This window comes from Ovis aries, chromosome 12, assembly GCF_016772045.2.
Source record: "Ovis aries strain OAR_USU_Benz2616 breed Rambouillet chromosome 12, ARS-UI_Ramb_v3.0, whole genome shotgun sequence".
NCBI lineage: Eukaryota > Metazoa > Chordata > Mammalia > Artiodactyla > Bovidae > Ovis > Ovis aries.
In genome coordinates this window covers 21,114,835-21,139,469 of record NC_056065.1, presented here as the reverse complement: position 1 = coordinate 21,139,469, position 24,635 = coordinate 21,114,835, and the positions used below count along the sequence as shown (strand labels likewise).

Here is a 24,635-nt window from a genome sequence, read left to right as displayed (position 1 = left end):
GCCACAGCCACAAGTCATATAGTAGATGCTGAAAAGGGAAAGGGGAAGTGAAGTCGCTCAGTCGTGTCTGACTCTTTGAGACCCCAGGGACTGTAACCCACCAGACTCCTCTGTCCTTGGGATTTTCCAGGCAAGATACTGGAGTGGGTTGCCATTTCCTTCTCCAGTAGATGCTGAGGATTAATATAAATGAGAATGAGTCCAGAATAGGAAATTTAGGATTGGGATGGCTCAGGGTTCTGAGGGAGACTCCTGGGCATGAGATGTGACCATTTCTAACACCCAGCACAGCAGGGCAGAGACTGAGCAAAAAGAATTCCTTGTTCCAGTCACATCATATATGCAACTTGCTTCTTTACTTCTCAAGACACCTACTGAAAAACAATGGCACGTTAGAACTCCCCCCTTGAATCTTTTGCTTGATCTTAAGCCCAGTTGACTAACTTGTTCTGTATTTCTCACCACATTTGTTTAGCTACTTTGGTGTTATATACAGACACCAATCTCTTGACTCAATGTGAGATGCACGTCAAGTCTGGTGATCATGTAACCCACTCCCTTTCCTGTCTCCCTCCTTGTCTCCCTTCATTCCCCCCCCGCCACCTCCCCACTTCCATTGTGCCCTGAGTATTCACTGGTGTCAGTATTCCAGATCCCAGATCAAGTGGAAAAAATCAGAATCGACCCTAGTATTCCCAGTGAATTAAAGGTTCTCACTTAGTCACAAAAGAATTTGGACATGAAGTGATAGGTAAGAAGCAGATTTATTTAAGGAGAAACACACGCCACAGATAGAATATGGGCCGTCCCAGAAGAAGGGAGAGAGTGAGAGAGTTTAGAAATATGACACGGCTAGTTTTTATGGGCTGGGTAATTTCATAGACTAATGAGTGGGAAGATTATTCCAATTATTTGGGGAAGGAGGCAGAGATTTCTAGGAATCTGGACATCACTCAGTCTTTTAACGTTAACCTCGAAACTGTTATGGCCTAATGGGTGTATCATTTAGCATGCTAATGTATTACAATGAGCATATACTCAGGCTCAAGATCTAGTGGAATTTGACTCACCCACCATCTTGACCTATTTTTACATTGACCTAGGTTATGTTGTGTCTTTGGGCTGTGTCATTCTTTCAAAGATTGTGCCCTGCCTGCCTCCCTCCTGTTTCACTAGCACCTTTGGTTGGAATTATTTTCTGTACTACACCCCTAAGAATACCAAAATAAAATAAATGTTTAAAGAAAAAATCTACCTACCTATCTACCTACTTAGCTAATCTCCTTGAGGAAAATTCTATAGGAATAATTCCTCATGGTTGACTGTAAGAGCCTGCTGTCAAGGGTTTGCCAGACCTCCCTGGGCCTTCTTCAGATCTGCTATGCCACCTTCTCTCCGTATTTTACCTCTGTAGGGCTTTGAATGTAGCCAGTGGCTTTGGAGGACACCAGGGTGTGAGCAAGTGGAAGATGTGCACACTCGGTGATGCAAAATTTATTACTTCATGAAATGGACAACCACCGCTTGATTGAAAGCCCTCCTCTATTTTCTGTACTGTTTCACTTAATTTTGCTTCAAATGAAGAAATTAGTGTTACACCCATGCTTGAGGACAAGCCAAACTACATGACTTCACATCCAATTCAGAGCTGGATGGGATTATGCAATATCTTAACTTGTTTGCGCCCAACATCCTCAGATTCAGGATTTTCTATATGAATCAGAATGGAGATTTGGGCCTGAGGAGAGGGTTTCCATCTCTAGGGCTGGCTAGCCATTTACAATGTCCCCTGAGTCACCCATCTGTGTTCTTCTAGGTGGGTTGGAATCTGTGGAAGAGAAAAATCCCACTTTGGGGGAAGAGCCTCAGAAATGGCATTGGGCCTTTTTCTTGCCCACTAATGTCTTGCTTTGCTGTTTAATTATGTCTGTTCTCTTGGGCTGAATGATTTTCCTAGTTTTGATCACACAGTCTCCCTCAGTACATTCTGTTCCTTTTACTAAGTCTCTGCCCAATTACAGGAACACACTCATCTCTTCTCCAAACAGCCATTACTTGCTGAAATAGAGAAATCAACTACAAAGTGTTTCAGAGACATAAGGACACAAGTACAATCATCCCAATGGGGGAGGGGAGGGGATCAAAGCAACTCTTTCCTTTCAAACAAAGTTATTTGAAATTTGCAATTTCAGAAGTTATTCGTATCCATGATACAACTACCTGATATTTATATGAACTGTATCTCCAATCTCATGGGGTGTTTCAAAAGAGGTATAAAAATAACATCGCTTCTATTCCTCTGATCCAGAATGTTAGAAAAACCATGGTCATCTTCTCCTTTGTTCAGCACACAAGATGTGATTTAATAGATGATTGAAAAAGAGATGGGATCAAGTTTTTGCTAGAATTACAAGGTGACCATCTGATAGGAACAACGGCATGTGCTAGCTCGAAGTCCCAAGGCCAGTTTCAGTGAAGCTCTTACAGCTCAGAATGTTCCAGCTTCTCACTTTTATGGGCCTTTTCAAAGGCTCTGACTCTAATTTTGTATTTGTAATTTTGATTTTCTCTAAAACAAGATCCTCCCTTATATAAGCTTCCGGAACACAGAGTCTGGATCCACCCTTCCAAGACCCGTTAGTAAAGGTGGTACAGTTTATTCACAGATAGGAAAGCAATGTCTTCTCACTGACTTGAAGGAGCACAATGAGTATTTGGCTTTCCCAGCCCACTTCAACACAGTAGAAAACGTCCTTACAGGTACATTAATGAAGATTTCTATGGACTGAAAATATTTGCTACAATAGTCTATCTACCCTAGAAATGGGCTGTACTGTCTCAGTAGTGCTTTGCTGATATGTAATCATTATTTTATCTAGAGATTTGCCAGTAGAGCTATTTGTATTTTCATTAATACATCTGTCAATCAGTTCCAACTATTAGGCTGAACCCTAAAGAACTGGCGACATTCAACAAACCACAACCTACAAAAACAGTCTCATAGTGTTTGACTCAGTATTGTTTAATCATAGGTTAATTACAAAAACAAAAGCTGGTCATACAGTTTATGGGAATAGCTTAGTCTTTGAACAGAGCTGTTATCAAAATCTACATGATTCTATTCTCTATTCTAATAGGGAGCTGTCTAACAGACGTAGAAAGAACTTCTGGCTCCACGTGTAAGGAGCTTAGGAATCACCACTCTGTCCTAACAACTAATAAAAAGCTGAACAGACTGAAAAAAATCAGTAAATCTTCTTGGATCCAAAAGAGAGAAGAGGAAACTAGGCAACCCCCCTCCCACCAAGGATGGAGAGATAGATGGTACCAGACATGGCAGGGATGTTGGAGTTACCAGATTTGTAATTTAAAACAATTATGATTAATATGCCAGGGAAGGCTGGTGTGCTGCAGTCCATGAGGGTGAAAAGAGTCAGACAAAACTTAGCGACTGACAAACAACACTATGCAAAGGGTGCTAATGGATAAAGTAGATGGCATGCAGGAAGAGATGGGCAGAGAAAGCAGAGAGATGGGGAAATTCTAAGAATCAAAAAGAAATTCTAGAGAGATAGAACATAGGGTATGAGTACAAGTTCCATATGTAAGTTTAAATTTTCTAGTAATTGTATTAAAAAAGTAAAAAGAAACAGCTGAAATAATTTCAATAATATACTTTATTTAATCCCATATATTCAAAATAGTATTACTTAGACATGTAATCAATATAAAAAAGTAATGAGACATTTTACATTCTTTCTTTTTTGTACTAAGTCTTCAAAGAACGGTTTGTATATCATACCTTGGAATATCTCAGTTCAGACTCACCACATTTCAATAGCTTGAAAGTCACACATGGCTAGTAGCTAGTGTATTGAACAATGAAGTTCTCGACCCTCCTCCTGCAAACTGGGTGACCTTGGACATGTCATTTAACCATTCTGAGTCTGCTTACTTCTCTATAAAATGGAATTCTATCAAAAAACCCTACATCCTAGGGTGATATGTGAGATTAAATAAGATAATAAAGAACATAGCTGGTGGGTGCTCAACAAACTGGAGTTCTCACAACCATCATCTTAGAAAACGGGTCCTTCAACTAACCACCTTGACTCTGTTCATTTGAATTCAGTTGGTGGACTGGAAGCAAAGTCTCACCTGAACATTTCCCCACCATCTGAAACAATTTCTCGTCAGTCATATAACCAAACAGTTAAGAAACAGAGCGACAGGATATTCTCTGAAATAACTGATGGCCTGATTCATTGATGAGATTAGAGCCTGGAGGTTACACATTTAGTAACAAGAGGAAGAAATATGGCCCCAGCTCAAAGTCTGAACAGACGTTAAAAAGTTCATTACAACAGGATTGCTGAGGCCAAACCAGCTCAATTTGGGAAATGTTGTTAAGTCTATGATTTACTGACCATCAACTACAGGCCAAATACCAAAGTACTTTCTGTATGTCCATTTACTTAACAATAGTAAGGGCACAGAAGCAAACATGCAAAGCCCTGTAGAGCCGGTCATCTCATCCTTATTTTAAAGATAAGGAAACAGAGGCTCAGAGTGGCTGACAAATTTGTCCAAGCTGATATAGCTCTTAGGTGACCCTAAGAACCCTATGAGGGTATCAGAACCCTATGATACCCTCTTATTCTCACATGTCAGATAAAGGTGATGTGAGGTGGTACTGGCCTGGTACTGGCCCCTCCAGAGAAGCACACGTGAATTATTTCAAAGTGAAACACTTCCTCTATGAGTTGAATATAAAAGATGAAACACAAATGGCAGAAAAGGAACCATTTTCTGTTCTACCTATTCGTCTGAATGGATGGTTTGTTTCTAGGTGATGTTTTTAGACAGCAGGCACAAACTAGTTCTCTCATGAGATAAAGCGGGCAATCAGATAGAGCCACAGTGACTTTTTTTTTAATTAGTTCTATTTATTAAGAGACTGGCAACTCGCTTGCAAAGTCTGGACTTGTAGGGAACAGCCAAGGAAGCTTGCGGGAATAAGGGGTTTTTGGTACAGCGGTAGGGGAGAAATAGAGAGAGGAGTAGCTGCTCTCAACGATCAATCCCGAAGAGCACATGGCTCTTGTTATATCTGGCTGGCTCAGCAACTATCCAAGTTATGGGGCTGCAGGGGATACTGTCTAGACCAGTTCTTTTGGCCCTGGGGTTGGCAGAACATAGGATCAGAAAGCCAAAGCATGGTCCAAACATCTCTCTGCATTTTTTTCTGGTAGACAGTCAAGCTGGATGGAAACTAAATCTCCAACAATTACCAAATAGCAATAAACAAGGGAATAAAAAGACTGCACAGGGTTTTCTTCAGGCTTTGATAGATACATCCTGGCTCTTGAACTATAAAGTATGACATCTCTGGACTGAATCTCTTTGAAAAAAAAAAAAAAAGCATGATCTTAAAGCTGGTACGACTTTTCTAAGTTTGAACTTACACTCTCTGCGTTAGAAGCGTTCTCTGATCTCCACAATGGACAGGAAAAACACATCGACATATCATTGAAATAATTTATTTACCACTAGAGCACCACAAAAACAGACATACATTGTGTTAAAATACAGCGTAATCAGTCATCAAAATACAAAACAGCTATTCTTATGTTCCATTTAAAAAAAAAATCATGCCAACCATAAAACTGCATTGCTGTTTAACACAGAAAAACTGTAGCCCCAACCCACCCACATACTAACATTTTCCCCATTCCCTCCCACCTCCCTCCCGTCTCATGGCAATATTTACTTTTGGGAAATAAAGGCCTTATAGAACCCCCCAAACTAAAAAAAAAAAAAAAAAAAAGATTCAAGATATCTTAAAATAGAGCATTTAAAATATTATCAGTGCATTCATGAGGAAAGACAAAATAATACAAAACAAAAATGTCATTCTATCTGAGAAGAAAATACCTGCAGAAATAAAAGTGATTTACATAGAATGAATAGAAAAGTGGAAGAGAGGAAAAAAAAAAAAAAAAAAAAAAACCAACACACTCCAATCTGGGATTGGGTTTCACCCAATCCAAAGGTTATTTGGTATTGTGGCATCCTATCTCTTGCTTTTCCAGTTTTCAAACAAATCCAATTTGTCATTTTAATAATGGCCAGGAAATTCCAAGAAAAGGAAGTATACTATATCAAACAACTTCACTCTGGATTCACACCTCACTGTGCTGCTCTTTAGGTAAAACTGCAAATATTCCATTGTCTATTAATGATTATTCTAAAGCTAAATAAGAGACAACTGACAAACTGACATATCCTACAAACCCTGACATAAGGTTACCTCCTCTGCAAAAATGTAGCAAATCATGTATTTCGGGAAGGTAAATTCTAGCCTCTGATTTGGTAAGTCTCATTCAGAGGAAAGAAAGGACTTTTTGATCATGGGAGAATTTGCCTTGTGCCTTTGCAACCTTCAAAGAACATCTATAAAACCTTAATTTCAGTGAAATACACTAAATGACTTATGCTGACATGGGTTTATTTTTTCTTCCTTAAAAAAAAAATCAACTGAAATGTTAATCTTTCCATTTTTCCCTGAACACTAAAAACTCGATTAAAGAAAAAGCTGTCTCCTGTGATCTGTCTGCTCTTTTTTTGAACAGCAGAATTCTGTGAAAATACTGATTAAACCAAGTTAGAGACACCTTTCTTAAACCAGTCACTAAGACTCTGAGTTCCAGTCAGATCCTTAAGCCCTTGCTAAAACTAAACATTTCACCTCAATTATCTATGTATCTATAATCCCCAATTTTCCTAAAATAGAAGCTTGTTAATGTCTGAATTGATTAGTAATGATGCTTAGAAAATGAAGAAAAACTATGTCTTTTTATAACAGAAAAAAAGGACAAGTGGACTCAGGTAGTTTATGTCATAGTAATGGACAATGAAAAAGCACAAGTGGAACAAATACTATCAAACATGTATTTGTAGTGCAAGTCAAAATACAGGGGCTTTACTCAAAAGTTCTGGCCAGCTAAAGGAAACACACGATTCCCAACGACCATTAGAAAGAGCCCAAGTTTAAGTCCAATCTAAATCAGAGTTGGCGTTACTATAGAACATTAAAAAATATGGTAAAAATTTACACATTACACATAAAGTAGTTAATGTTTTGATTCCATCATTTGCAAAAGAGATCTGCAGTTGTGTTTCCAATTATACTGGCTTCTATACCCATCTATTGTAATAATATAGGTACGGTTACATACACCGAAATGAAAGAAAAATCTAGAGCGTAGCTACACAGCAATACTTTAAGGTCTGAAGTTTGACCAGTACGTGTTTAAACATCTCAACATCTCACTGGTTGACTAAACTGACAAAGAACCATTTACAATTAAGGAGAACAAAAAAATCTTACAGACTTAATCTGACTGAAAGTTTCCTTTATTAACAGGCTTTTCAGTTTTGAACCTTACAAGAAGCTTCCTCGGGCAGTTGGTACAGAGCATGTATTTGCAGGGTCTTTCTCTTTATGCAGACTCGCTCGGTCATATAGTAGATCTCACTCGCATTTTTCATCTTGTTAATATGACCTCTTTTTTGCTGGCCCGTTTGAGTTCAAGTTCCTTAAGCCATCCACGGGTTTCTGGCAAAGTATTTGGTCTCCACTTTTTTTACACCTGTTTTATTTTCCAAGGGCAATGAAATGTTCATTATATAGTAACACACAATAAATAACTCACTGTTAACTCTAAGAGTAAGAATGGGAAAGATACCTATTGCATAGCAATACAGAAAAATCAAGTGAGGCATGGGATAAGAACATATGTACAGCAACTCCACTGAACGGGATTTTCCTGTTTGTTTGTTTGTTTTTCTTTCACATAATTAACACTAACAAATACTTCCAGTGTTTATTTTTTTCTTAAGAAAAAAAAGGTTTTGCTTCTTGTCTCTCTCACTTACAGAGTAGGTAAAATATAAAGCCTTCAACTTTTTTTTTCGTTTCAGATGCCAGTTTTAACAAACAGAACACAAACTTCCGAAGTGTTTGAACTAGTACCGCTTTTTCAATTTTTTTTTAACACTGATGAAGCAAGGCTCTCTTGTGTTTTCTTATTACAAACATCGCCTCTGTCACCATCATCACCATCATCATCGTGCGATTATCATCTTGTCACTTTTCCGAGAATCTTAGCTGCATTTGCAAGACTTGACAATCATATTAGAAAGCTGTTCGATCTTGGGTGTTTTGCCAATGTAGTAGAGAATGGTGAGCGGCTCTAAATCTTGGGACACGCAGCAAGGGGAAGCAGACGCTTCTGGATTTATGGTATTATATAAGCTGAGAACCTGAAAGAACGCAGGAGAAGAAAGAAAACATAGGAAAAGCCCAAACAAAATTAAGGGCAGTTATTTTTTTAATGTATTTATTTAATTGGAGGATAATTACTTTACATTATTGTGATGGTTTTTGCTATACAATATGAATATGAATTATCAGTACGCATTGGCCATAGGTATACACATGTTCCCTTCATCCTGACCACTATAGAGAACAGTCTGGAGATTTCTCAAAAAACTAAGGCAGTTATTTTTAAATAGAACCATCGCACAACATTATCAGTTCCAGTACTGAGTAGGCAGTTTAAATGATTTGGGGCTTACATTTTACTTATCCTCCAACTATAGTCAAATGGGGAGGCATTCCCAAGAATCCCTGAGTTTATCATTTTCCTACAGAATCCTTTTCTCATACATTGAACAAAACTGCTCATTCAACAGATTTTCCAGTTTTTCCAATGAGTCTTTACTTTGATCACAGCTTTGTTGTCTGCACTTTCCCAGGCCCTCAGAAAACTAGGTCCAAATACCAAACTTGGCATTTGGTCTTGTAAATCTGCCTGCAATGCAGTTCAATTCCTGGATTGGAAAGATCCCCTGGAGAAAGGATAGGCTACCCACTCCAGTATTCTTGGGCTTCCCTTGTGGCTCAGATGGTAAAGAAGTGAAGTGAAGTGAAAGTAGCTTAGTCATGTCTGACTCTTTGCAACTTTATACAGTTCATGGAATTCTCCAGGCCAGAATCTGGAGTGGGTAGCCTTTCTCTTCTCCAGCGGATCTTCCCAACCCAGGAATCAAACTGGGGTCTCCTGCATTGCAGGTGGATTCTTTACCAACTGAGCTATAGAATCCATCTGCAATGCCGAGAGACCTGGATTCAATCCCTGGTTCAATCCCTGGATTGGGAAGATCTCATGGAGGAGAGAATGGCTACCCACTCCAGTATTCTTGCCTGGAGAAGCCCCATGGACAGAGGAGCCTAGCATGCTACAGTCAGTCCATGGAGTCACAAAGAGACGGACACAACTGAGTGACTACCCACAAGCACGGCACTACACTTCATAACTGAAGTTGTTTCATGGGTAGATATTTTCAATCCCCACCCAGACGAAGAGTTCCCTTGCGGTCAGAGACTCTATACACTTCATTTTTCTTTTTGTAAAACTTTATAGCCCTAGTAAGACTTCTCTGGACAAAATGAGACTCATGTGCTAGGTGAAGAAACAAATACACAAATAAGCAAGAGAATAACGTTTTCTTTATTAAAATTCTTAGCAGAATGTTAATCTATCCTTAGGTAGAGCAAAAGACGCCTGTCTGCAGTGTGAAATATTTCTATGCTAAGCATCTTCTCAGGCCAATTTAATGCCACCTAAAATTTTCATTTAGAAGAAAAAAAAAGTTCAAATTCTTTTCATTTGTCATTGCTTCATAAATACAATCATGAGAAAAAATAAGCAATCTATGTTCTTAATTATCCAGTTGGTTACATTTTGCTTATAACAATGATGATAATAATAATAATATTATAATAATAATCAACCCTCCATTTAACTTTTCATGTGGTAAATAGTAGTGGCTATAAGTACAGAATGAAAAGGAAGTTCTACAGTTTGTGCTATACCTTTAACCCTGTCCTCTATCAAAGGAGCATGTGACTTCTACCAACAGAAGTATGGCACATCCCCAGTGATGATAAAGAGACCTTTCCAAGGATGCCATTAACGTGTTAGTCAAACACCAAGTGACCTTTTCCTCGAGATCCATGGCAACATTTTCAGCCTAAGACAGAAAATCTGTTCAGCACACCAACACTGACTACTTTATTAAGCTACCTCTGGCTTTTTGGGTAACTGTCCAAACCACATATTTGTGATCATGACAGTGATTCTTCCTCTCTCCTTGAAAAACAAGCATGGTCTCAGCCTTCACACACTCCCTCTGTGTATCAAGAAGGAGAATTATGTTTCTACTTGGCAACGGGGCCTTCCCACATTACGGCTACTGTTGCCACAGCCCAGCTGAAGCAGCCTGGCCTGAGAGCTCAGACAAAGGGACAGGCAGGAGCAAGCTTCCCTCACATGGCCAAGCACGTGGTCAGTCCCGAGAGCCAACAATCTCCAGGGGAGTCGGCAAAACAGCTGAAGGAAGGGGGGCCATGTTTGTCAACTGAAAGTTTTGTGGATGTAAGCATTTGTCAATAAATAAACTTTATCCTCCACCAACACGTGATTCTTGCACTGAACACAAGAGGCATTTTCTAAGACAGATTGTCCAAAATAATGGATATTCCCCAAACTCTCGAATTCAGCTGAACGCATTATGCGATCTTTTTTTGGCAGCGGATTCATTTTCCTACCCTGCAGTGAAAGGCAATTTTTCTAATGCTCCTTTAATAAGAAGATTTACAGAGGCATAACCCCAATGCGTAGCCAAGACAGAGCAAATGAAGGTCTGGTTACAAAACCAGGAGTCTTGCATCCTAAGCTTTGGTTTGTCACCAACTGTTTGATCCTGGGTAAGTCATCTACATGATATAGACCCTAATTTTTCTAGAAAAAATGAAGGATTTGGACAATATAACCAATTTTTTGTATTTTATATTATGATTTTTTTATTGAATATAGTTGATTTAAAATGCTGTGTTAGTTTCAGGTGTACAGAAAAGTGACTCAGTTATACATATATATATATATATATTGAGCTGGCCAAAAAAAATCACTGGGGTTAAGATGTTATGGAAAATCTGAACGAACTTTTTGGTCAACCCTATATAGATATATATCTTTAATATATATTCTTTTTCCGATTCTTTTCCCTTATACATCATTACAAAATACAGAGCACAGTTCTCTGTGTTGTACGATAGGTCTTTGTTATTTATCTATTTTATGGATAGTACTACAGGGTGGACAAGATAACTTATCAAGTCCTTTCCATCTCTAAAATCCTACATGACAAGGCACCAGGAAAGAAGCATTTGGAAAAATATCACTATTACATAGACAAAGTCTTGGTTAATCTGGGCTGGGAACTCATGGCATCTACTCTGGGACCTGACTTCTGAATGAGACTTCATTCCTCATCAAAGTAACTTAATAAAATTTTCAGATTCTCACTTACTCTAGGTTATATTCAAAAAGACTTAGAGACACTGATTTTCAAATCATTGTCTCATATATCACCTTATGTTCTTCACATCTACTCTTGAGTTGGACATTATTATTTCAAAAAATAATCTTTATTCTTTTTACGGATAAGAAACTGAGGTTCAAAGAAATTAAATGATTTTGTAATTGTTATACACCAGTGAATCAGGTGGGGCTAGTGGTAAAGCCCCATCTGCCAATGCAGGAGATGAGACTTAAGAAGCATGGGTTCGACCCCTGGGTCAGGAAGATCCCCTGGAGGAGGGCATGGCAAACCCACTCCAGTATTCTTGCCTGGAGAATCCCATGGACAGGAGGATTACAGTCCACAGGGTCACACAGAGTCAGACATGTCTGAAGCGACTTAGCAAGCAAGCAAATCACTCAGGCTTCCTTGGTGGCTCAGTGACAAAGAACCCGCCTGCCAATGCAGGAGATGCGGGTTCGATCCCTGATCCAGGAAGATCCCTTGGAGAAGGGAATGGCACCCCACTCTAGTATTCTTGCCTGGGAAATCCCATGGACAGACAACCTGACTGGCTACAGTCCATGGGGTCGCAAAGAGTCAGACATGACTCAGCAACTGAACAACGACAACACTGAATCACTCCACCAAAGCATCTACAGAAGTCCTCAGTGTTCTTTCTAGTAGGATAGACCCTGATTGAGTGATAACACATCCTTTTTTCACCTAAAGAACTGGGTCCCTGCACATTTTAACAGTATCTGACACTTAGTAAGATATTGACTCCACCTATTTATGCTTACAGCTGTTAAGAACATAAAACAAACAGAAAATTAAACAAAATTGTCTTTAAGTTGCCTACAGGCTAATTGGAAAGGCCAGATCTACTTGTCTAAACTCATCAGTATTGCTTTCTGCCTTGACCTACAGCCCGAATTTTTTCTCATCATTCAAAAGGGTTTCTCCAGCATCCATTTATGTGTGGTGACAAAAGGGCACGAGGCTATTGAGAATCCATTCAGTAAAACTATCAGCAGTTACAATTAGCAGCCCAAGAACGAAGAGACAAGTGAAGCCTGTACTTACCCTACTGTGCTGAGTGTCTGAGCTCCACAGATATGGGCATGCTCCAGCACAGAAGTTGGCATTGTACCCTTTAGGCTCATGAATCCATTTCCACCCAAGATCCCTCTTGAAATCAATGTAAAGTGGGCGTAGGCAACAATTATCCTGCACATTTCTGATAAAAGAAAGAGCAATGGAGATTTTAAAGCTGATTTCCGTCCCACTCCAGGTCCCTTATTCCAAACCAGAAAAATGACTCATTTGTTTATTCAACAAATAAATATGAGCATTGGGGTTCCCTGGTGGCTCAGTTGGTAAAGAATCCACTGGCAATGCAAGAGACCTGGGTTTGATTCCTGGATTGAGAAGAGCCTCTGGAGAAGGGAACAGCTACCACTCCAGTATTCTGGCATGGAGACTTCCATGAACAGAGGAGCCTGGCAGACTACAGTCCATGGAGTCACAAATAGTCAGACACAACTGAGTGACTTTCATACATATGTATATGAGCATATACCACAGACAAGGTTTCAAAGGTTGTAAAGCAATCTCAACAGACTTTCATAATGGGGTGTGATGGTGATTTGCTGGGCTGTTTTCCCTTGGGAGTTCTATACTCTGACTCTCTTAACTGTGTCCTCAAAAACCAAACCCTTCCCTTGTAGGATGAGACATAAACAGAAAGGTGGCAGATGGAGACGAAGCCCCTTCCAACCTGCAAAGCACAGTTTTGCCATCCAGCCTCTATTGCCTTTTCAAATGCAAATGGATAAAGTACAACAGCTATTTACAGAGAACCATCTCAGGCATTTTCCTTTGAGAAAAAAATCCTTTATTTCATTTCCTGGCCCTGGATCTAGGGATAAACCAGAGATCAAGAAACACGGAATCTTGCTTATTAGTGCAACCACTGGCTCTAGCAAACAAAAAACACCCTTTTCCTTGCACTTTATCAGTGAGGCCCTCTCACCACCCCATAGCTCACAACATAAAGAAAGAGCCTTTCTCTTACCAGGCTCACTAAGAAACCACAGAAGGACATTCACACTTTCCCTCCATGAACTCATGTAGGAATAGGAGGTCAGTTTATGCTACCCCCACTTCTCTCGTATTCTGTAGCGAAAGACACGACGAATAGCACTTTTCTTCTATCTCTCTCATCACTGTTACTGTCTGTGAAGGAGATCTGACCATGGGTACCCTGCCAGGTGGCGTGGATGATAAAGAACCCACCTGCTGATGCAGGAGACGTAAGAGATGCAGGTTCAGTCCCTAGGTCGGGAAGATCCCCTGGAGGAGGGCATGGCAACCCACTCCAGTATTCTTGCCTGGAGAATCCCACGGACAGAGGAGCCTGACGGGCTACAGTCCATAAGATCACACAGAATCGGACACAACTGAGGCAATCTAGCATACACGAATGCACGCACACCCTTCAGGGAGAGGAAAGGCTCCTACAGATGGCGAGTCTCCCCAGTTAGGGAGCCGCCATCATGCTCCTCAAATAAACCTATCTTTGCTCTGGGGAGTCGAGAGTTCCTTTTCTCCTTCAGCCTCAAAGTACTTCAGAGAGACTTGGGGTGAGGGGTGAAACTCAAGGGGCTAGTTTTCTCCCTTCATAGTGGGTTCATTGCTAAAGAACTGATGAAGACAGCATAGAAATAACTGTTTAAACCTCTGGTGTTACAAAATACGATGGCTCTATTTTTCTCTCCCCGGCTTTAAGCAACGAGTTACAGTTCAAGTCCATTTTCAGTTAAAAAAAAAAAGGCAAAGGCAGTACAGGAGTTAAACAGAAACACAATTCCTTTTTTGTTTTCTTTTTATTTCCTTTACCTAAAGCAATAGGCTGCGTCCAGAGCACGCTTCTTCCGCCGGTTGGACTGTTGGGACTCAAGTCTGTAGGAGGGCAACAACATTAGCAGGAGATGTGGGCTCTTCCCACTGTTTTTTTTCCTAGTGGACTTTATTGTTTTCTGATCACCACTGGTATAGGTAGAGGTGCCATCAATACCTTGAAAAAATGCATTCGGGTAATAAACATTTAGCTTTACCTTCATCAAGTAGAATCAGCCATACCTTTTTTCCCCCCCTTTGTCTATTGTCACAAACAGCAGTGATGACCACACAGCAGCGGCAGCAGTTGGCTCACTCCCCACAGCAACGGACAGGACAAGTACCAGCGACAAGGAACACGGCTAAATGGGGCTCTTGTCAGAAGGCAGTTCAGTGTCCAAGGCAGGGCGAGTTGGTTATGAAAGTCACTACAGAAGGAGTCTTTGACCTCTAGTCCAAGGGCACTCGTTCTCAGTAGTCCAGTCAGTCCTCAGCGTAGGCTGTGCTCAAGCCTTCAACAACTGATGACACGGCTATAGAACATGCCTTGTCACCCGCTGGGTTCCTCTCTTCCTAGGACTGGTCAACTCAAAGACTTTCCTCATGAACCTAAACTGAGCCTTACACTAAACTGCCGTGAATGAGGTTCAAGTGAAACAGAAGTCACCCTTACCTAATGCTGTTTGGGGAAGCTGTGAAGAAAGGGCTTTTTCATGGATTTTTATGGCGTCCTCAACACTTTCCTGATTCCATCTGAGATGGAGAAACCTGAGCTTCCCAGAGCATGCTCAAGAGACTGCCAGCTTAAGCATTTAATCTCTGTACTTCTCAAGAATCATGACTAGGTTAGAGACTGAAATAAATCTCTAGACTTCTGGGAGGATTTTTCTGTGAGCAAGGGCCACTGGAGGCTTCGGCCAAGGGATGGAGGTCCCTGGTGGGGTTAGCTAGGGAAGGGTGATCAGCTCCCTAACCTGGTGGTATGGAGCAAGTGCTACACCCGCAATTGGTCCAGACCCTCTGCTCATCTCTCATCATCCAACGACTTGTTGTCTAGTGGAAGACATGACTTGAGCCCTTGGTAACACCTCATCCCCTTCGACTTTTGGCTAATTCACTAAAAGGTAAGCAAGACTGGGGGAACAACTAAAACTCTGTTCTGTGTTTGCAAACTAATTATGAAAGCCTGATAAGGAAGCCACTTGGAATATTGGGCATCAGCCAGAAAACCAGGGTGTGTTCTGACACAGATCAGGTTAGTTACAGAGGCTGTGGCAGGAGGGGACATCCTTCTGTGAAATCCAGTGGTGGATTCCTGATGTTGGGTTTGGGAGCATTATCAATGGATGTCCTTGAAAGCATGTTGTCTTTTTCTTCTATAACATTAGCATTGAGGGAATGCTGGTTTGCTTAAATGAAGAATGAAGGGCTTAACAGGTTCTTTAAGAGTCTGGAAGGCTGGTAAGTCTGTCAATTAGTATTGCCAAGTCATCACACAGCTTCGAGCAATGTAAACTGGAAACCAATCCCTTTCTGCCTTCATGTATCTTACCCCAACCATAGCTTTGACCAAACAAATCTCATTTTCACACACAAACTGACCTCATTCCCCCAGGTTATCGACAGAGGCCTTCCCTCCCCCACCTCCTTTGCCCAAGTTTCATTTACCTGCAAATCGTGCTTCTAGTTCTTCACTTTTATTGGGGATGATGTAATTATTCGATGGTACAAAGGTGCAGCAGGGACAGTGTAAACTTATTTTAAATCCCAGGTTCCTGTCTGGAAAATATGAAATCGAGGAGGTCATTTTCCTGTGCATCTAATACCCCTCCATCTGCCAGTGCTCTGCAAATAATTTAGGATCAGTGAACATCGAAGGAGGAAAACAGAGAGCAGTGGTCACCTTTATGGTGGAGCCATTCGTGAACAGCATCGGTGACGTCAAAGGAGAGCCATTCGCCCTCTGCTCTGGTTTTCACAACTTTGCTGTCGATGTAGCGCTGGGTTGGAGATGTTAAATCTTTGGATTTGAGAATCTAGAGGAGGAAAGGGCAAGAGAAAAGCTCAGCTGGCATACTGACAGCAGGATTAAACCCAAACTATTCACAGTATCCCAACTCACTATCTAAGTTGAGTCCCGCTCCGGTCTACCCAAGTATTGTCATCTCATGGGCATGGCCACACGCATAAAAAAGTAACACCAGGCCATTTGCCATGAAAAATAGAGCTACTAAATCAGCCATGTGTTTTGATAAAGGTGACAGGAACCATAAAGCCAAGTGTCTCAAAGAAAGTGACAGTAATTATTTTCCTCTGCTGACACAAGCTTTGCAAGATTTCGGCCATAAATTCTATGCCATTAAGTTAATGGTTTTGTTGTTCTGCTTCCCATTTCGTATGGGGAGCTGGGATGTGGGGAGGGACCAGAGGACTGGTCCAGGTCAGAGGATCCGGGCTCACCCTTGGAAGGCTCTGAATATAAATCTTCTTCAAATAAAGAGACAAAGGCCCTAATCTTGGTTCCTAAATCCACCACCATTTTAATAAAATATGGGACATGCCTCAACTTTGGAGGTAAGTCTCTAGCTGGGATTTTTGCTCTCCCTGTGACTTGTTATGATTTATAAGGATATTCCACATCCCGCAGACAAAGAACGAATTTGGGCAGGAGCAATCTGGCACGGCGTGGAGGGAGAGTCTGAAAGGAAATCAGCCTGAACGCTAACAATTTAGAAAGATGCATTTATTTCAAATAAGTTAAGAGCAACTGCAGTCTGTTCTTGGGTTTCTATAGGAAGTGAGCATTTTAAGTCGCTTTTTTAAAAAACGTTCTGTCTTTAAATGATAGTGTTTTATGAACCAGTCAAACCACGACTCTAAGTCTCCAAGAACTAGATTAAATCCCTACCCAAACCCATATCCTGCCTTTCCTTAGTACTTATAGGCTCAAGCCCTGTTGCTTTATGTTTATTTCCTGAGACTGAGTCTAACCGTGATGTGGTTACTTCATGTGTACAGGTTTGGTCTCTCCAACAAGTTCATATACCTTGCCAGGGCTGGGATCAGGTCATCAATTTGATATCATTTCAAAGCACAGCACTTGACTTAATCAATGTCTATTAACAGGACTGCCTGCATATCTAGAAGATTGATTTATGCTCCTTTAAACCTTGTAAAACAAAAACACATAGTGTTCCTGCAGATGTTACAATGCATTTTCCTTCCATATGTGCACATCATTGGTTTCAAGCAGTCCAACAACAGACACTTCCTAGGAAATTTGGCATTATAGTAGACTATTTTATTTTCTGGATTGTTGTTCAGTCACTAAGTTGTGTCCAACTCCTTGCAGCGCCTAGGACTGAAGCATGTCAGGCTTCCCTGTCCTTCACTATGTCCCAGAATTTGCTCGAGTTCATGTACATTGAGTCAGAGATGCTATCTAATCATCTCATCTTCTGTGGCCCCCTTCTCCTTTTGCCTTTAACCTTTCCCAGCATCAGGGTTTTTTCCAATAAGTTGGCTCTTCGCATCAGGTGGCCAAAGTATTAGAGCTTCTTTTGGATGAGGTAAGTACAAAATAGGGAGAAAAATCATATAATTGGACTTTGGACGTCCTCACGAATCTTTAGACTAACCTTACTCTACAAGCCTGCCTCTCAATGCAACAAACCCCACTATGTGCAGAGAATCTAGAGGTAATCGTGATCCTACCATACACAAGAGATGCCCTTTGTGAACTAAAGGAAGAAACATGACTTAAGGGCTGAGTACATGGGCCCTGAGTTTGGCACACAGTATTTCATTTAATTTAATCCTGAAAACATTCCTGTCAAGTAGATGAAAGAAACCGAAACTCAGAGAGGTTAAATAAGTTGCCCAAAGCCTCACAGTGAACAAATGATTCAAAGCAATTCCAAGTTCAACTCTGATGCTGGATTCTTGAAGGCCAAAAGAGTTGTGAGAATCCCCTTGGATCACAATTCACTCTTACCCCTTTCCAGATGACAGAAAACAGTCAATGACAGAGGCAAATATTTCTAATAAGATTATAGAAAATGTTGATAGAAGATGAAAATATACCACGTGGGACATATATGTAGTTAGTTAATGTTGACATACCTATAACTTTCAAGATGCAACTTAACAGTTATATCCTCTGGAAATCAAACCTTGATTTGATTTCCTGCCTTGGAAATACTCCCACTTGGGGAAATAAGACACTACCTATCCAATTCAGGAAAAACAGTACAATTCACCTAACATAGAATAGCAAGGGTAAAACAATAGTTGAGAAGACATTTTCAGGCATTTCCATCTGTCTCATTGACTAAAAACTGTAACATTCCCAAAGCTCACCTTTCCAACTTTAAATTTCTTCCTCTAGCTGACTTTCTATCATGATGCATTATTTCATAACTCTTTGTGTACTTGCTTTGTTCCTAATTGACATGTGCATGCTAAGTCAGTTCAATCATGTCTGACTCTTCGTAACCCTATGGATTGTAGCCCACCAGGCTCCTCTGTCCATGGCGTTCTCTAGGCAAGAATGCTGGAGTGGGTTGTCATGCCCTCCTTCAGGGGGTCTTTCTGACCCAGGGACTGAACCCGTGTCTCTTATGTCTCCTGCATTGCAGGCAGATTCCTTACCACTAGAGTCACCTTGTTGTTATTCAGTCGCTCAGTCGTGTCTGACTCTTTGCAACCCCATGGCCTGCAGCACTCCAGGCTTCCCTGTCCTTCACTATCTCCCGGAGGTTGCGCAAACTCATGTCTACTGAGTCGGTGATGCCATCCAACCATCTTGTCCTCTGTCTTCCCCATCTCCTCCTGCCTTCAATCTTCCCCAGCATCAGGGTCTTTTCTAATGAGTTGGCTCTTTGCATCCGGTGGCCAAAGTACTGGAGCTTCAGCTTCAGCATCAGTCCTTCTAATGAATATTCAGGACTGATTTCCTTCAGGATTGATTGGTTTGATTTCCTTGCAGACCAAAGGATTCTCAAGAGTCTTCTCAAACACCACAGCTCAAAAGCATCAGTTCTTTGACTCTCAGCCTACTTTATTGTCCAACTTTCACATCTATACATGACTACTGGAAAAACCATAGCTTTGACTAGATGGACCTTTGTCAGCAAAGTAATGTCTCTGCTTTTTGATACACTGTCTAGGTTTGTCACAGCTTTTCTTCCAAGGGGCAAGCATCTTTTAATTTCACGGCTGCAGTTACCATCTGCAGTAATTTTGGAGCCCAGGAAAATAAAGTCTGTCACTGTTTCCATTGTTTCCCCATCTATTTGCCATGAAGTGATGGGACTGGATGCCATGATCTTAGTTTTTTGAATGTTGAGTGTTAAGCCAGCTTTTTCCCAGTGCCACCTGGGAAGCTCTAATTAGCATAGTGTATGTCTTATTCATCTTCATATCCCTAATACTTAGATGCACTGTCTAGAACAAAACATTGCTTTCATTTGAATTAATTACATCTGATAAATATATATCTATCATATATCAGATATCTTCAATATATATCTGTGACATATATGTATATATCTCATAACTTAAGATATCATATATGTCTGTATACTTATGTGTGTGTGTGTATGTGTATGTGGGCCTACCCTGGTAGCTCAGATGATAAAGAATCTACCTGCAATGCAAAAGACCCAGGTTGGATCCCTGGGTTGGGAAGATTCCACAGAGAAGGGAATGGCTATCCACTCTAGTATTCTTGCCTGGAGAATTCCATGGACAGAAGAGCCTTGCAGGCTACAGTCCATTGGTCACAAACAGTTGGACAGGACTGAGCAACTAACACTTTCACTTTTCACATATGTGTATATGTACAAATACACACAATCTCACTAACAATACAGGATTTAAAAAAAAAAAATCATGACTACATTGACAACATGGGCAGAAAAAATGCACACTAGCAAATCTAATTAAATGTGTCTTATAGAGAAGGTAAATCCAGATGATCTGGTTTCAAAATCAAACCAAGGAGGAGCAAAGAGATTCTGAATTTTTTTCTCTTTAAATCTCATTAGACGATAAGTGCTTCCTCAGCCACAGAACACTCTTACATTCTGACATCGGACAACCTCATACTCTCACACGGGTGAAAGGTCCTCCATATCTTTTTACTAGTTCAAGAACAGGCCAATTGAAACCACCAAGAAAGACAGCTAGTGAGCTACCAAATTCTGAAACAGAGAAGTGACTTCGGTCTTGTGGGTTTGTTGTCTTGAACTTTATGGCCAAGGAGTTCTTAAACCCACTTGTTGCAATTTAACTCCATTCTTTCTTATCCAGTCCTTAGTGGAAACAGGAAACAGCTGCTTTCCATCACTCATAGAATATCCCTCATATTCTTGGAGACTATTATTAAGTCCCCCTCAGCATGCTCAGTCTCCCTCTCTAAGCTAAATAAACCCAATTCCTTTAGCCCATATTTTGAGGGCCAGTTTCCCAAACCTTTAATCACTTGGGTCACCAATAAGGATGGATGATGCTGTATAAAATACTCCTTCTACAGCTCGGTGATTTAATTTCAGAACTGGCTAGAAACCCTTTGAATCACATCCCAAAGTCTCGAATCTTAACTTGAAAGGTATTTTCTAAGAATAGGCACACTCTCCCTATTCCCTGTTTATCCTCCATTTACCACCCACGCTAAATGAAGCTGTAAGGAAAGAAAATCAACCCACTGCTTTTATCGAGTAGAATTTTCTTAGATTCAAGAGTTGATACAAAAATGACCACCTCGGTCAACTTCCCATTCTATTTAGCCTCTTCTGTCAGCCTTTCTTCTGCTAGTGTTCCAACAAGTGTATTGATGTTAACAGTCCTGGATGTTATTTTTTCCTAGAATGACAGTCGTTTCTAAATTCCTTTGCACATTTTATCATGACAAAGATAATTTAGTTGAATGGTAAAAACTCTTAACTGGCTGCTGTTTTCCTGTCCAGATTAACCAGTGTTCTCCCTTTTTTCTATAATAGGTATTGGCTGATGGCAGCAGCACACTGGGATTCATTACTGGAAAGGGACTCTTTAGTATGTCCCAAGGACTTCTGGTCTTACCAGTTGAGTGCTTAGCAAGTATCAATCGCGCATCTTTCTAAGCCTGTTCAATATCAAGCTGAACATGATATTGTAGTTATCCAAGTTCTTTAGATGTTCTAGAAACTGATGAAATACAGGACCAAATGTAAGAAAGCTATGCTTCTGTGAGAACCGAGCTGAATGCCTTAGAAAGTCTTCCTAAAACAAGTTCCTTTAAAAAAAAATTTTTTTTTGAAAAATAGTTTGGTGAGTCCTCAAAAAGGTAAACATGCAGTTACCATATAATCTAGCAATTCTACTCCTAGATACATACTCTAAAGAATTTAAAATAGGGACTCAAATAAATACTTGTATACCAGTGTTCATAGCAGCATTATTCACAGTAGCTAAATGATAAAATGGCACCCCACTCCAGTACTCTTGCCTGGAAAATCTCATGGACAGAGGAGCCTGGTAGGTTGCAGTCCTTGAGGTTGCTAAGAGTTGGACACGACTGAGCGACTTCACTTTCACTTTTCACTTTCATGAATTGGAGAAGGAAATGGCAACCCAGTCCAGTATTCTTGCCTGGAGAGTCCCAGGGATGGGGGAGCCTGGTGGGCTGCCATCTACGGGGTTGCACAGAGTCGGACACGACTGAAGCGACTTAGCAGCAGCAAATGATAAAAACAACCCAAGTGTCTATTAACAGATATACAGATAAAGAAAATGCAGTCTACACATACAATAGAATACTACTCAGCCATGAAAAGTAATGAAATGCTGACATATTAAAATATGGATGAATCTTGAAAACATTATGCTAAGTCAAATAAGCCAGACACAAAAGGACAAATGTTGTACAATTTCACTTACACAAGATACCTAGAATAGGCAAATTTATGAAGATATAAAGTAGGACAGAGGTGACCAGGGGCTGGGGGATAGCAGGAATGGGGAGTTATTTTTTATGGGCACAGTTTCCATCTAGGATGACAAAAATGTTTCTATAAATGGATAGCAGTGATGGTTGGACAACATTGTGAATTTATTTGATGCCACCAAATTGTATACTCTAAAAAATGGTTAGAAGTTAAATTCTATGTTATGTGTATTTTACTGTGATAATTTTTTTCCAATTTTAGATGTGGGAGAGACAGCTATCAAACTAAGAAAAAACAATATACTAAAAATCTAGAAGGATCCTGCACTCTGTTCTCTTAGCAGATGTCCTGAAATGAATCTCTCCCTCAAAGAAACTAAAAACTAGAAATCATTGACAATGAGCTACGGATGTGGTTTAGGCAAAATATAAGACATGGATTGGCAATTTGTTGTCATTGCTCAGTTGCTAAATCATGTCCAACTCTTTGTGACCCTATGGACTGTAGCCCACCAGGCTCCTCATTCATGGGGTTCTCCAGGGAGGAATATTGGAATGGATTGCCATTTCCTTCTCCAGAGGATATTCCTGACCCAGGGATCTTATGTCTCTCACGTCTCCTACACTGACGGGCAGATTCTTTAATACTAAGCCACCTGGAAGCCCTGGATTGGCAATAGACAGAGCTATAGTCAAAGAAGAGTCCTTGGTCTTTTACAAAAAACTCAGCATTTAAATTGCGTTAGGGTGTGTGTGTGTGTTAAACATATATATACACACACATACATACATTTTAAGTTAAAATAAAAGTTTACCTCCTGCTTTCCCCCCAATTTTGCTTTTATAATTTTTTTTTAAAGTTTTTGCTTTAACTGACTTTTTTCTTTAAATAACAGACCAACAACTGTTGTTGACTAAATTAGAAGAGAGTCTCTAATATATTAAAAATGAGATATGGCTGTCTCTTACTTAGCTACCACCCACAGCGATGCCTGAATGGTACCTTCATTATGTTATTGATATATACACATTATCTGTAATATGTGTAAAATGCCCACATACTATCTTTGGCAAAGCTCTCAGTTCTTCCCTAAATTACAAAACTCCTTGCACAAAAGGATCCATTCATCTCTCTGACACTGGAAACCAGCCAATCAGGGAGTGGAGAGAGGCAAAAGTCACCAATGTTACCCAATAGTTTAGGAGCAAGGAAAAAAAAGAAGAAATAGAACTTTAGATACAGAATTATAGCCAGAGGAAATCTTAGTCTTAAAGGGAAAATGATGTAAATCAATTTGGGATTTGGCTTAGAACCCAAAGAAGACACCTCTTCCATTCCTATGAAACATTGCAAAGAGTTATAAGAAAGCACTGGGAATTCTAATTGACTTTCCATATTCAGACATCAATAGATCTATAGAAAAACCTAGGGGCCCATTCAACCAGACTTTTAATGGAAAGAGAGATTTAATCATAGGAGAGAAAAACAAAAAGGTTATCTAGCGTGAGCCCATCTTGTTCCTTCTTAAATTTTTTTTATGTTTCTTTCTTTTTTTAAATTAATTTTTACTGCAGTATAGTTGCTTTACAACGCTGTATTAGTTTCTACCATATAATAAAATGAATCAGCTATATGTGTGTGTAGTTATTTTTTGGATTTCCTTCCAATTTTGGTCACCACCGAGCACTGAGTAGGTTTCTGTAAGCTACACAGTAGGTTCTCATTACTTATCTATTTTAAACATAGTATTGTATATATTCCAATCCCAATTTCCCAATCCATTCCACTCTCCTTCCCTCCTCAGTATGAAGAACAGTATGAAGGTTCCTTAAAAAACAGAACTACCATATACGCAGCAATCCCACTACTGGGCATATATGCAGAGGAAACATAATGTAAAGATACACAGGCACCACAATACTTACTGCAGCACTATTTATAGCAGCCAGGCCACGGAAATGGAGACGGCAACGGCGCCCCACTCCAGTGCCCTTGCCTGGAAAATCCCATGGACGGAGGAGCCTGGGAGGCTGCAGTCCATGGGGTCGCGAAGAGTCAGACACGACTGAGCGTCTTCACTTTCACTTTTCACTGTCATGCATTGGAGAAGAAAATGGCAACCCACTCCAGTGTTCTTGCCTGCAGAATCCCAGGGACGGTGGAGCCTGGTGGGCTGCCATCTATGGGGCCACACAGAGTTGGACACGACTGAAGCGACTTAGCAGCAGCAGCAGGCCATGGAAAAGACCTACATGCCCATTGACAGAGGAATGGATAAAGATGTGGTGCATACATACAAAGAAATATTACTCAGCCATAAAAAGGAACAAAATTGGTTCATTTGTAGAGACATGGATGGACTTTTTAAGTGTTTTT

At 40.3% G+C, this 24,635-nt stretch overlaps 1 protein-coding gene across 2 annotated transcripts in view; it reads right to left on the bottom strand.

Annotated features, from left to right (window-relative positions):
- Nucleotides 1-5,524: 5,524 nt before the first annotated feature.
- TGFB2 (transforming growth factor beta 2) overlaps nucleotides 5,525-24,635 on the bottom strand; it is a 93,505-nt gene continuing 74,394 nt past the window's right edge. For both annotated transcript variants that reach the window (XM_004013602.5, XM_004013601.5), the window contains 5 exons: nucleotides 16,235-16,367; nucleotides 16,000-16,110; nucleotides 14,332-14,509; nucleotides 12,517-12,670; nucleotides 5,525-8,325 (listed from right to left, as the gene is read on the bottom strand). In XM_004013602.5, the coding sequence (XP_004013651.1) occupies nucleotides 8,167-8,325; nucleotides 12,517-12,670; nucleotides 14,332-14,509; nucleotides 16,000-16,110; nucleotides 16,235-16,367 (735 nt within the window). In that variant the 3' untranslated portion in view covers nucleotides 5,525-8,166. The remainder of the gene's footprint in view (nucleotides 8,326-12,516; nucleotides 12,671-14,331; nucleotides 14,510-15,999; nucleotides 16,111-16,234; nucleotides 16,368-24,635) is intronic.